Raw genomic sequence first — 14,910 nt, forward strand, 5'->3', positions numbered from 1 at the left:
TAAAAATGAATATTTAAAAAAATCTAATATTAAAAAAAAAAATCTAATATTTAAAAAAAAAAAAAACATGTCCGCTGAGTTTCTTGCCAGTTCTTCTCAGGACGGGGGCTAGTTTTTGTGAATTGGCGGTAGTTCTTTTGACGTTCAACAAGTATGTACTTTCATTTATGTTGAATAAAATTTTAGATTTGATTTGATATATGAGTCGTCTATTATCAAAGGCGGCAATCTGTACATTTGGACAAAAATTTTTTATTGATATGTCAATACAGATTTATTTGAATATAATCGTCTCCTTCAAAGAATACGGTTCAAAACCTGCATTAAATAACGGTTAATAGTTAACCTGTTATTTATCTAAGATGTCGTTCCGAAGAGTTTTGTGACTGCCAATGGAATACAAAGTCAATAATTCGTTTTTCTGATTTACCAATCATTGTCCAAAAGTCAGATTGCCGCCTTTGATAATAGACGACTCATATATACTAATATCTACAGTGGTTTTTACGGATGTTCCGTTATAACTACTGAACCGTGTATCCGATTCACTTGAAACTTGGTATCCATGTAGAACATACATGTACTTAATGGACAGGCTAATATTTATATGAGCGTTGGACTCCCTACAGCAGTTGTGGGGGCGTTAATGATGAGAATCTTTGTGGGGGTGAGAAATAATAATGTTAATTTTAAATGCCCAGTCAAGCGGACGGGTACAGCTAGTTCATTGATAATTTTATAGTGCAATGTCATTTTTAATTAAGTTAAAATAGATGATTTTTTTTGATAACGCCATCTTGTCTTTAAAGCGGTCAGTTGTCCTCAATTAAGAAAAATAGTATTATTATTCGCCAATAGATGTCGGGAAGAGTTGATTATTGAAAACACGAATAAAACAACATTTTCTGAAAATAAATCGTAGCTAGATCGATTTATCGCCCCCGAAATCCTCTGCATACTAAACTTTATGAAAATCGTTGGAGCCGTTTCCGAGATTCAGATTATATATATATTTATATACAAGAATTGCTCGTTTAAAGGTATAAGATAAGATAAATACTTTTCTATAGTTTAAACAGTATTGACATTTTTTTTTATTTCATCCGAATTCAATGGTACTGATAATATTACGCTATTTCACTATGAAGACGAGAATTGTACGGTGAAGATTTTAAATACTCATGAGTGCTCATTATCAAATAACTTCCTGGGTGACTCATTGAGTGATGCCTCGCTAGACTCAACGTCGCTTCTTCTTTTTGCCCTTCTTCTTGCTGAACTCAACGTTGCTGCCGCTTAGGTCCTGGTACCCCTCCGTGCTCCTACCCTCGTACTCTGGGAAGGTGACGCCGTCGGTCTGCTGGTAGTTCTCTGAGAACGACTCTGAGAACCTGGTGCTCAGGCTCTCCGAGCCGAAGAACTTGTTGGCAAACGTCTCCGTTGGCTTGTGGATGTTCTGGTACTTGTCGTTTTGTGGGTAGATCGAATTGATTATGTTCGTGGCTATGGTAGCGGGCGTGGCGTTGTAGGCGCCTTGTTGTGTAGGTCAGAATTTCAGATCCTGAAACAAAAAATATATATATACATATGTTAATTACAAAACCGTCATACAAACATAAACTCACTCAAGACTCGATTCAATCAAACATTAAGCCCTAAGCCATTGTGGTGACGTCACCCCCCCCCCCCCCCACTTTGAGACACGAGGACACTCTCTCGTGCATAGCAGATGTCTACCCTTCAAATTGAAACTGCTGTTTGCTGAAAATTTCTGAAACAGATACACGATGACGTCATTGTGCAAGTTACTATAATATGCTAATGACACAATTTCTGCATGTATACTGGCCTCGCATAGATAATAAACGTAAACAAGCGGACCGTAACTGAGTTACATTGCGGTAGCGAGGGATTATTATCTCTGTCCTTATCACTCGTACGCGCAGTTATGGCGTCAGTTGGTCGACAACAGCTGTCGTTGTGTGTTTCGTGGTACAGGAAAGCACTGAGTACCGCAGTTGTCAACATTTGGTCCGCCATTTTGTGAACAAGTTCATTCCTGTTTGAATTGTGTGGATCATGTTATAAAAGTCGAGGACAATTTTTATAGCAATATTGACAACATGATTGATAATACAATAGATAGTTTTATCATAAACACAGCTGACTCGGACTCTTCCGACGAATCATCTTTGTCTAGTACAGACAGCGATTAAAATTCGAACTTTGTAATAATTTATTTAAATAGAAATGTTTTTTACTCCTGAAACTTTGTTTACATTTTTTATCTCGTCTGGTTGGCCTTACATTAGATGATGAGATGATTTTTTTTTGATAACGCCATCTTGTTGTGTCTTTAAAGCGGTTAGTTGCCCTCAATTAAGAAAATTAGTATCATTATTCGCCAATAGATGTCGGGAAGAGTTGATTATTGAAAACACGAATAAAACAATATTTTCTGAAAACAAATCGTAGCTAGATCGAGTTATCGCCTCCGAAATCTCCTGTATACTAAATTTTATGAAAATCGTTGGAACCGTTTCCGAGATTCAGATTATATATAAATATATTAATATACAAGAATTGCTCGTTTACAGGTATAAGATACACATGCTAACTCACCTTGATGGCCTGCGGGAGATCGGGCAGCTTCATGTCCCGGAGTTGCTGCGGCAGGTTCATGCTCTTTACTGCGGAGACAGCTCTGGCCGGGGCAGCTGATATGCCGGCCTGGAAGTAACAGTACATCATACGCATTACCACCAGACCATAAGAGCCCTGGAGCCTAATTCTTAAAAAAATTAAACAAATTATCGACTGTGAAATAAACATAAGGAAAATGTTCTGGGAATCTCTCGAGAAAGATTCCTAATTTTTATATGTAATGTCAATAAAAACCATGCGGTATCAAACGCATCAACAAAAATATGGATTATATTCTTTCAAGAGCTCTTGGCATTTATAAGATCTGAGAATGTTCTAGTTTGCACTTTTTATTATATTCACTTATGAATGTATCGGAGACTTTTAATTCAATTTTCACCCTTTTCAAATTATGGTATGAGTAGTTTAATTAAGCCCTAAGATGGGCTCATCCATTGACTTCGTACTATCTACAGGCTCTTATGTCCACTTATCTATCACTTTGTGCCATATGGGATCCCCATTACGGTACTTACTCACAGCGTATTGAAAGCGTACAGGGTGCAGTCACTAGGCATTTGGCATTCCATTCTTCTAGCATATCTTACCGTACCACATATGATCTAACATTTAGCCTTAAACATTTTAAAATGATATCTCTCAGCAACCGTCGTAGAATAATTAATATCATATTCCTAAAAAAACTAATTTCCGGAATCATAGATTGTAGCCACTTACTTCAGAAAATCAACTTTAGCGTCCCATGCCACTGCCCACGGCTTCCTATGACTAAAATTTTCCATATTTCCGCAAATAGAACAAACCTCCTTAGATCAAAAGATCCCCTTTATCAAAGATTTTTAGTAAATATAACCAAATATGTGCATCAATTTGGTCTCAAAAACAAACTACTATCCAAGTTACTTTGTTTATAATTGATGAGAGAATGTTAAGTAGTTAACTCTTGTTTTCATGTTATTTTCAAATATTTTTTTTTGTACGGTTAACATTTATATTTAGCCTATTTTTCCGCTGTTTGTAAAACTGCTGTAACATGTCATAGTTTGTTATAAGAGATTGCTGTACATGCCTGTAACTGGCTTACATGCCAGTACTTAATTTTATACATGTTAATTTTAAGCTTGAATGTTTTGTGTGTATTGCTGTTGGTGTGTCTAAATAAATAAATAAATAAATATTGGTCTAGAGGATAAGACGGTGGCGGCATTTACATTGTAGTTGTCTATGGGCTCCAATAACCACTTAACATATGGTGGGCCATGAGCTCGTCCACTCATGGCAAACCCTTGATGTGCTAAAATAGGGTCAGTCCATTACAGCAAACTTTCTTTTAGCACAACATAGGTACCTCAGCTTTCTGCATTTTATTCTGCTCCTGAAGCCTGCAGAGTATCTCAGCCATGTTTGTCTGCAGCACCATGCCTCCCATCACGAGCTCATCCAGCACCTGATGGGCTGCGTCAGCGTGGAAAATCAAGTCCAGCTCGCAGACATTCTCAAAGCATTTATCTAAAGTCTCTACAAATACCTGTAAAAACAGAAGCCGTCAACCATAATAATCATAATAGCGGTAGGCAGCGGCTTGGCTCTGCCTCTGACATTGCTGAAGTCCATGGGCGACGGTAAGATGTGATAAGTCAATATTAATTACAGGAGTTAAGTAATTTAAATTTTTGGTACGCAAAGTCAACTTTTACAAGACGTCCTACACACTATTTTATGACATCATGACACTATTACATTGTAATCAGCTAATTAATGGTGGTGGAGGATGGTGGATCGAAAGTGGAGAGAGTGGAGGAGTAAAGTAGAAATATTTACACGTGGTAGAATTTGAACACAAATGTAATCACACACACATCACTAAATTCTCAATACACTCGGCTTTATGCATATGGCTAGCACCACTCCTATTAGTAAGGTACTACAATCAGGTCTGATTAACAGACTGTTCATAAATTTAATTGTTTCATAATTGATAAGATGTCATCTTATTGCAATTATCATTAAAATTACACATATTAGAGTTCACGAGAGGTATGGCGTACTTTTTTTAAATCAAATCATACAAACCTGTATAAGATCTAGTATACCGAGTTCGCTCTCCGATGAATCAACGCAGAACACGAAATATAAGGTCGCATAATGCCTGTATATTAATTTGTAGTCTGAACCTCCAATTAGGCTGAAACATACATAAATACTATTAATCTCTATTCAACTATCCTACAAAGCAAGTTTGGACATTCTCCACTTTGTATTTTGTTTTACCATATGCTGGACACCCAACACCAAATGGACCATGCCAGGAAATTAAAAAATACCTGTTTTTATTACAGGACTTCTTCTTCTTTTAGATAATTTGGCTCCAACGCCTTTGGCATTAATTACAAGACTTTATTACATATCTTGGAATCACTTCCTTCTAAGAGATGACGATCATATATTAACAAAGATATTAAATACCATTTATTCAATTGAAACTTTACACTTTTATATGGACACTTTTGTTTGTATTATAATACTCATTGTAAAAATGAATATTTAAAAAAAAATCTAATATTTAAAAAAAAAACAGGCCCGCTGAGTTTCTTGCCAGTTTTTCTCAGGACGAAGGCTAGTTTTTGTGAATTGGCGGTATTTCTTTTTGACGTTCAACAAGTATGGACTTTCATTAATGTTGAATTTTTTTTTTTATTTGATTTGATTTCTTTGTTTAACAAAATATATTAAGCCACTTAATAAGGTTTTTAAGTTAATATTTTAATAGTAAATTTAATTTTTATTTAGTTAATAGTAAATTTGGCATCACAATAGATTGGCACTGAGGTGATAATACATAAATTACTTTTAACTAATATGTATAAGCTAACCTTTTTATGAAATAACACTTTTTTTAAACATATTATTATTCGCAACACGCTTCGTTAGATTATAGAAACAGAGTTATCAGCAACATGCTTCGTCAAAATTATATGTTTAGCCTGTGAGATTAAAAGGTAAAATATAGAATATGAATTTAATGATTACGATAAACCAACCTGCCTCCTTCAAGAAAGTTGCACACATTATCATCACGTTTCGAGACTAATTGGAATGTTTCTTTTATTATTTGCTGTTGCATATCTTCATTCTGAAATTTAGATATAAAAAAAAAATTAGTGTATATGAGTCGACTATAATCAAAGCCGGCAATGTGACTTTTGGACAATTATTGGTAAATCAGAAAAACGAATTATTGACTTTGTATTCCATTGGCAGTCACAAAACTCTTCTGGACGACATCTTAGATAAATAACAGGATAAGTATTAACCTTTATTTAATGCAGGTTTTGAACCGTATTCTTTGAAGGAGACGATTATATTCAAATCAATCTGTATTGACATATCAATAACATTTTTTTGTCCAAATGCACAGATTGCCACCTTTGATAATAGACGACTCATATGTTTCTTTTGCAATCAATTTAACTAACTAAGTAAACTAGTTTAGGATTGTTTTAAACTTATAGCTTAATATAATAATTGAAGAACCGGAAATCATTTGTTTTCTATATCAGTATCACTTGTGCAAATAGGCTTTCACTCACGAAATATTGGTAGAATTTAGAGAGGCGTGGCTTCCCGTGGTTGTTGAAGACTAATATAGCTTTTATCATTTCGGACTAAAATTCTGTATTGTTCACTAATTAAACCAAATCAATATTCATTGAGTAAAATCAACGGAGTAAAGCTCGCTATTGTAAAAATTATTAAACTACAAACACCACTATGTAATGACAGTGATGTTAAATATCGATTATCTATCAAAGTCATATTGTGAAGGTAGATTTATATTGAGTCAGTAACTAACGTCAGTGCTGGCGCCGAAAACTGACCCATACGATTTATACGCAGTCAGTACTTTGTCAGTAGTCGAGGTTATTTCTTATGGTGTACACACGTTTGTAAAGTCAGTGTGGAAAAATGAATTCTCGAAAACAGCAAAAAATCAGAGTTAATAATTTATTGAGAAAATGTACCTTTGTGATGATGCAAGAACTAACTGGTATGTTAGAAGAAATATTTAAAAAGAAGCGAATTTTGGTAAGAAAATGGATAGGTGCCAGCGATCAAACTGGTGGCTCAGCTCTGTTGTTAGCCCAGTTGAGAATTAAAGATCCTGGGGAATACAAACTGGCTTTGAGAATGAGCCAAATGATGATTTGCTTAAGTTGTTATCAAGCTCTAACAGCGTCAAGACACATGAGAGACGCCTTGCAGCCAATATTCTGTAATGCTGTTGCGCGCATTTCTTTATTTTTATAATTTTGTGATTTATTATCTTGTAGGAACGATACCTATGTACTCAGTACTCGTATTGTAAAATACAAAATCGCACAATCGCGAGTACAATTTTTACCGTCGATTTGTACCCAATGCGGCCAAATTTCAAAGTCCATTAAACGACATACTAGCTGGACCTAAAACGAAGGGAACACAGAGCATTACAATGACTCCTGAACAACAGGAAGCTTTCAATAGCTACAAGAAAAGTCTTTCCGAAGCAGTGATGCTCGCACATCCAGGACCTGCTGCACAGTTGGCCATATTCACAGACGCGTAAGATACGTCCATGGGAGCTGCACTTCACCAAAAGTGTAAAGACAGTTGGAAGCCACTGGGGTTTTTTTCACGACGCCTCTCTTCTGCAGAAAAAAAGTATAGCCCATATGATCGTGAGCTGCTGGCTATATACAACGCAATACTCCATTTTCGCCATATGGTAGAAGCAAGACCATTCACAGTTTTTACGGATCATAAGCCCCTGTCATTTGCTTTCTCACATAATCGTCAAAAATGCTCTCCAATTCAATTTCGGTATCTGGACTATATATCCCAATTTACAACGGATATCCAGTATATCCAAGGAAGCCAAAACGTTGTAGCTGACGTGTTCTCCCGCATAGAGGAAATTAGTGGCATTATAGACTACACCGCACTCGCAGCATCACAAGACTCGGATCTAGAATTACAACAATATGAATTCGTTAAATTTTTAACACATACATTTTTTTTTCTTTTTTTTTCTTTAACAATTTGTTGGTTAACTGGTCCCACGTTAACTGGTCCCACGTTAACTGGTCCCACGTTAACTGGTCCCGTGGTACGTTCGTAAAGAACTTGTGTTACAGGTACCAGATAACGGATATAAATGTAATATTTTTATTATACACATACATATATTTAATATACATCCATAACCCTGGAAAAGACATATTTATATTTATCATACAAATATCTTCCCTTGGCGGGATTCGAACCCGCGACCCCCTTGTGTAGTGACCATGTCACTTACCACTACACCAGACGGCCGTTAAACAAGCTGCTACAGAAAGGTTCAGCACTAGATCTGAAGAAAATTAAAATATCAGACTCCGACAAGGAAATTTACTGCGATATTTCCACACCAAATCCACGACCATATATGACAGTAGCTTTCAGGAAACCTATTTTTGACTCGCTTCATAAACTGAGCCATCCAGGTGCAAAAGCCACTGCAAGAATGGTTACGAGGAGGTTTATCTGGCCTGCAGCACAGAAAGATTGCAGACAGTGGGTCAGTGAATGCACAGATTGTCAGAAAAACAAAGTCCACCGCCATACCCAATCACCCACTTCTACTTTTCCTGTTCCTTCCCAACGCTTTTCTCATGTCCATATGGACATCGTGGGACCATTACCGATTTCAGGTGGCTTTAGGTACTGCCTCACGGTCATCGACCGTTTTACTCGATGGCCTGAGGCATACCCTCTCGAAGACATCACGGCGGAAGCATGTGCCCGCGCCTTCGTCGCTGGCTGGGTGTCCCGCTTCGGCTGCCCACATCGCGTCACGACGGACAGAGGACGTCAGTTTCAAAGCGAGCTCTTCCGCAGCGTCACAAACATTCTGGGTACACAGCATCGTCCTACCACAGCCTATCACCCCGCCTGCAATGGGATGGTGGAACGGCTCCATCGACAGTTGAAGGCGGCCATTAGATGTCACCGGAACTCCAGTTGGACGGAAGTTCTACCTCTCGTACTCCTGGGGATCCGCAGCGCATGGAAGGAAGACATCAAAGCTTCAGCAGCGGAGCTGGTTTACGGGGAACCCTTACGACTGCCATGCGAATTCTTCGTACCATCCAACGCCATACCAGCACTCGACATAACCGACTTCGCATCGCGACTCAGACTCCAAATGGCAAAGCTGTCTTCAGAATCTGCAAGTAGACACGGTCAGAAAGCATTCTACATACCAAAAGACCTGGCAACGGCAGAGTACGTATTTCTCCGGCAAGATGCAGTCAGGCGTTCACTGGAAGCTCCATACACCGGCCCCTATAAAGTCATTGAAAGAGGAAACAAAACTTTTAAAATTCTTACAAACGAAAGAGAAACGACTGTTTCCATTGACCGCCTGAAAGCAGCACACATGGCCAAAGAGGATGCCAAAACGGGGAACACCAACATCAGCACTATTCCACCTGCAGTTAATCCAACCCCTTCAATGAAGACGACATCAGGCCGGACCGTACACTTTCCAGACTACTATCGACCTCAATAACCTTCGGTCTCAGCGGGGGAGTAGTGTAGGAACGATACCTCGTATTGTAACTCGTACTCGTATTGTAAAATACAAAATCGCTTGCGCTCGGTCGCAGCGACTAGTCGAGCCACGATCTGACGGCGAACGCACGCACAATTTCAACTCGGCCACCACGTCTCAATATCACGCGATCTCATATTTAAGTTTTATTTTTGTGCACCCGAAAATTTTCGTTTTTGATTTATTATAACAGTTAAATAAACTATTGTGAAGTGAAAAGACTTTCATTCGAACTATAAACAACTTGTGAACTTCAATCTCAATATAATAATTTTTTTTTATTGCTTAGGTGGATGGACGAGCTCTCAGTCCACTTAATGTTAAGTGTTTACTGGAGCCCATAGACATCTACAACGTAAATGCGCCACCCATCTTGAGATATAAGTTATAAGGTCTCAGTATAATTACAACGGCTACCCTACCCTTCAAACTGAAACGCATTACTGCTTCACGGCGGAAATAGGCGGGGTGGTAGTACCAACCCGTGCGGACTCCCAAGAGGTCCTACCACCAGTGATTACGCAAATTATAATTTTGCGGGTTTCATTTTTATTACACGATGTTATTCCTTCACCGTGGAAGACACTCGTGAACATTTGTTGAGTACGTATTTTATTAGAAAAATTGGTACCCGCCTGCGGGATTCGAACACCGGTGCATCGCTGCATACGAATGCACCGGACGTTTTATCCTTTAGGCCACGATGACTACAATCTTTAAATTCTAATAATCTTTAAGTTCTTCGTGTCATTTACTTTTAGCGTCATTTTGTGATGTGGTGCAACACAGCGCGGTCACAGTACAATAAAGCGGCAGTGACTTACTTCGGCATTTACACGGCGTCAGTAGCGCTGGCGTGGGTGGCGGGGGAGCGGACTGACGCCGAAAAATATGAAGCGAGAATATTGAAGTCAGTACTGACGCGACAGTACTGTACTGACGTGAAATCAATTTACACGATGGCAATGCCAGGTCAGCACTGACTCGGTAGCGCACTGACGTTAGTTATTGACTCAATATAAATTTGCCTTGTCAGTGATAATAACGACAGTAATAATAACCTAGCACTGAAAAGGCAAAAATATCCAATTATTCGAATATATCTCTTAGATTAATTTATGTTGTATTGAAGACCATGCAAATATTAAAATTAAAAATTTCATTAATGTTACTTACTTTCCCGTCGCTGTGCAATATCATTTCTATTAAAATAGCTGCAGCCCCAACAACAGGCCCCCAACATTATCGGGCATCAATATTAACCGTAGATCTCGCAAGCAAACAACAATATTTCGTTCTAACAATCGAACATCGTAGCTATGAGTTCAACGGCAAAGACTAATGCCACTTTTTGATCTTGGATTACCCTTCTTTTTTTTTTGGGCCGGGGGCCGATCCTCCTACGAGGTCCGCGCGCCTAAGGGGCGCGCGGGGTATGTGGGACTTTAGGGCCCATCCACTAAACGACTCCCCTGCACTCTTACGCCCGACGTCTGATCTCCGTCCGGGGTCAGAATCCGGTCAGAGTTGGGAGGTTCCCGCGGTCAACACAACAACCAGACACGCGGCGCCACCCCGAGAACGCCTGACCGACGGGTCGTCGAGGTGATAGTCGACGACCAACGACGTTGGTCTCCGCGGTACGGCGTCCCTACCAGACCAGCCAGGCCAGCCTGCCGGGTCGGTACGCGATACACCGCCGACCGGGTATCTTGCATTACCCACCCTAACTTCCTTAGCACTCTACTTATTGATTAAAAAATAGTAAGCCCCACTCCCGTCATGTCCATGGCTTATTTCTAGAAAACAGGATAACGAAAGCGTCGATGAAGCTTTTTTAATTTAGTAATTTCATTAATATTTAAGTACAGTTGTGTAAAATGAAAATGACAGTTGTTTAAGACTTCCACTGTCTAATCAAACGCCGTTGAAGTCTCAGCATATTGCCGCCCTTGTAATAATTTAGAAAGGCCAAAACTACGAATACCCATTAGCCGTAAAACAATTAATAAAAAAACGTAAAGTGTGAACGAGACAAGCTGTAGTTTGCGATTAAATGAATAGAAATTTGCAAAAATGTTTTAAATGTTGTGTGAAATTCGTGTCTAGTGCTATATCTTATAACGATTAAATAGTGTAGTGTTTTATGAAAACACGTAATAGTGGTCTCACGACTTCAGCAGCGGGAAATTGGTAAGTATATGTCAAATGGAAATGGCATATTTTGTTGAATGTTGACTTATTTGGGTGGCCGGTGCCGTGCCTCTGAAGCGGTGTCGTATGGCCGATAATAATCTAGGTAAAAATTAAAGTTATTCATAAACCACATTATAGACAAAACAAAATACTTAAATTGGAAAAAAAATCCATAATTTTAAGTTTCTTCAGAATATTTTGCAACGCTTTGTGGCTTTTAAATTACATTCGGATCACGCTGCGGTGTCAACTTTTATAATGGAAAGTGATCGCTGGACTATAAAACGTGAGCAGTGTTGAAGATACTTATATTATTGTTTATCATATTTGCATAAATAACTCCGTAATGTTGGCTTGAAATAAAAAAATTCACGCAGAATGCTCTTGATCTAGTTTCAGAATTATTCTATTTGAAATAATTTAGGTATTCAATTTATTTTAATTTAAGATTAATTAATTATGTAGAAAACTACTTTTACAAATAAGATAAGTAAACTATGTTGTTGAGGGTGTATTGAATGCTTAAATGTATGCATCACATGATGATACTGTTTTATTGACATTGTAGGTAGATGATGATGGCAGAGGAAGTGTGAAAGTAGCCCTGGTAATCAACAAATTAAAGAGGTAATTAGGTATGGACATGTTATGAGTAGAGAGAAGATACATGTGACTAGAGATGTATGGAAATGGTAGTGCAAGGTAGAGGGGGAAGAGGTCGACCGAAAAAGATATGGATGGACGGTGTGAATGATGATACGAGAGAGAGAGGAATGAGTGTTGAGATGACGGCTAATAGAAGAGAATGGAGAGAAAAATTAGCCAGGCCGACCCTAAGGTGAAGAAAAAGAAGAAGAAGTAGGTAGATGATTATACAGCCGGCCTGATGATGAATGGTCACTGTCGCTTATGGACATCAGCAATACCAGGGTCACAGTCAAGCAGCTGCCTACTGCTAAATATTCTCCCTTTACATTTCATTCTTCAAGCAGTCAGACCTCCTAGTTGTATGTTTTCTGGTTGTTTAGATGTTTGGACAAGCTTACGGCCCATCTTCTGTCAAGTGGTTAGCAGAGTCCATAGACATCAACAATGTGAATGCGGTCATATACCTCAAGATATGAGTGTTAAGTCACGGTTTTTAGTTTACACAATCCTTCAAACCTATTTCACTACAGAAATATGGAGGGTGGCAGTACCTACTCTCCAGGCTGTCAACATGATTCATATTGTGATGTCCAAGAAATCTAGTAACCACTTAACAACAAAACCAGTTTTCATTAATTTTGTATATCTTAAACAGAATTAAATTAATAATTAAGTACTACTTCATTTTTATAATTTAGGCAAACATCTGAATAAATAAGTGTTGAATTTTACTTAGCTTACACAGCTTATGACATAATTAATAGATTTTATTTGGCCTAAATTTACAATGCTCTTTGATGTAGATAACATCTATTATGACAAAATAGAAGCACATTTTAAGCTAATTAGATCAAAAGACTAAAGATAGGAAAGGTGTTTGTTTATCCTCTGTATCAAGAAATAAAATGTCATCACAATCTCAATTCTATGCTGAAATTGTTTTTTGTTTTCCTCAAGACTTATTATTTCAATGTAATTATTTCTGTAATTATTTGTTAAAGTGAGTGTAACAATACTGACCTCTTTGAGCTTCAGTAATGCCAGGTCCGTGCTAACCCTACCGAGTGTATGCCATTGTAGCTCAAAACAGAACCTTTAAAATACAATTTGTTGTTTGATAAGGCAAGCAGACTCCCAGGAACTGAACATTTTAATTACAAGCCACTATCCAACTCGAGACAAATGATTGAAGTCTTAATTGCTATGATACACTTTTTGGAATGCTTGGCTACTTTGTTAAATGACTGTATTTATCAGTTAACTGGGAAGTTTGGGTAATTGCTCTAAATCTTATTGGCAAAACTGTACCCGTAGATTTTAAAATACACTTGAATAACATTAATGTTGTTTGTATTTTATTTCGATTTTGTATACATTGCCTAATTTCTGACTGTAGTTGCATCTATCATAAAGCATAAATTGTTTTAACTGAATTTACAAGAAAACCTATTTAAACAAGTTCTGAATAACAACCGTCTAGTCTAACGAGCAAAATTGCCGGCTCATTAAAAGATCTTCAGTTTATCATTTCAGAAAGTCTAGACGGTGATATTATATGAATGTGTCAATTAAATTTAATGTATAATTTTTAAGTATCTGAATGGTCCCTACATCAAAGGTTGTGTGACAAATAAATGTTTTCTTTTATACTTGTTGGGCTTGTATAAGAAAACATAATATTCATACAAATTCTTAACCATCAACGTCAAGTAAATTAAGGTCCCTCATTTAATACCTAACTTTTACAAATATTTAAAAGAAACCGAAGATTACATATAGCGACACTTGAAAGGCAAACGTGACTAAGCGACAATGCGTGAACATTACAGTAGACTAATTTAAAGTTGAAATACCTGAAAACAAAATTTATTTTAACGAATCTAACTGTAGTAGAATCTAGCTAGTAGCTGTAGGATTGAAATGATTTTAATAGACCTAGAAATATATTTTTTATGTGCATCGAATATGGTTATTGCCTATCATTTATGTACAAAGCAGTTATTGTCGCTTAGTTACGTTTGCCTTTCAAGCGTCGATATACTCTTCTTCAACCGGTTTCCACCCAATGCTGAGTGCAGGTGTCTTCAAATACATTCCATTCATTTCGGTCTGTTGCCTTTCACATCTAGTCTTTACCAGCCACTTTGACCAGGTCGTCCGTTCACTTCGTTGGTTACGATGTCCAGCACAAAGTTTCCACTCCAGTACTTTTGTCCCCCATCATATATGATCAGCCCACTTCTACTTTCTCCGAGCAATCACTTTGGCTATGTCCGTCAAATCTGTTCCCTATCCCGTTGAGAAATGCCTAATATATCCTGTTCCGTAGCCCTTTTATGTGAATTCGAAGTCGTCGTGACCTAAAGGATAACACGTCCGGTGCATTCGTATATAGCGATGCAACGGTGTTCGAATCCCGTAGGCGGGTACCAATTTTGTTAATGATATACGTACTTAACAATTGTTCACGATTGACTTCCACGGTGAAGGAATAACACCGTGTAATTGAAGTCAAACCCGCAAAGTTATAATTTGTGTAATTACTGGTGGTAGGACCTCTTGTGAGTCCGCACTGGTAGGTACCACCGCCCCGCCTATTTCTGCCGCGAAGCAGTAAAGCGTTTCAGTTTGAAGGGGCGAGGCAGCTGTTGTAACTATACTGAGTTAGAACTTATATCTCAAGGTGTGTGGCGCATTTGCGTTGTAGATGTCTATGGGTTCCAGTAACCACTTAAAACCAGGTGGGCTGTGAGCTCGTCCACACATCT

The 14,910-nt window shown here is 38.0% G+C and overlaps 3 protein-coding genes across 4 annotated transcripts in view; 2 read left to right on the plus strand and 1 right to left on the minus strand.

Moving 5' to 3' along the window:
• Positions 1-6,459, minus strand: part of or (AP-3 complex subunit sigma-2 or) — a 29,637-nt gene extending 23,178 nt beyond the window's left edge. The window contains exons 1-6 of one of the 2 annotated variants that reach the window (XM_028177926.2): positions 6,255-6,459; positions 5,706-5,797; positions 4,738-4,849; positions 4,013-4,192; positions 2,623-2,730; positions 902-1,561 (exon numbers count right to left, since the gene is read on the minus strand). In XM_028177926.2, the coding sequence (XP_028033727.1) occupies positions 1,547-1,561; positions 2,623-2,730; positions 4,013-4,192; positions 4,738-4,849; positions 5,706-5,797; positions 6,255-6,323 (576 nt within the window). In that variant the 5' untranslated portion in view covers positions 6,324-6,459 and the 3' untranslated portion in view covers positions 902-1,546. Of the gene's footprint in view, positions 1-901; positions 1,562-2,622; positions 2,731-4,012; positions 4,193-4,737; positions 4,850-5,705; positions 5,798-6,254 lie in introns of those variants that run through there. The other variant, XM_089733706.1, reaches the window with a different exon arrangement.
• The window catches only part of LOC114245638 (uncharacterized), a 382,194-nt gene that overhangs the window by 290,605 nt on the left and 76,679 nt on the right, over positions 1-14,910 (plus strand). The window lies entirely within an intron of this gene.
• The window catches only part of foi (solute carrier family 39 fear-of-intimacy), a 50,615-nt gene continuing 47,010 nt past the window's right edge, over positions 11,306-14,910 (plus strand). Inside the window, exon 1 of the mRNA XM_028177907.2 lies at positions 11,306-11,491. The gene's annotated coding sequence lies outside the window, so the exon portion shown is untranslated. The remainder of the gene's footprint in view (positions 11,492-14,910) is intronic.

Source organism: Bombyx mandarina, chromosome 02, assembly GCF_030267445.1.
Source record: "Bombyx mandarina strain Sakado chromosome 02, ASM3026744v2".
In the NCBI taxonomy this organism is placed as follows: domain Eukaryota; kingdom Metazoa; phylum Arthropoda; class Insecta; order Lepidoptera; family Bombycidae; genus Bombyx; species Bombyx mandarina.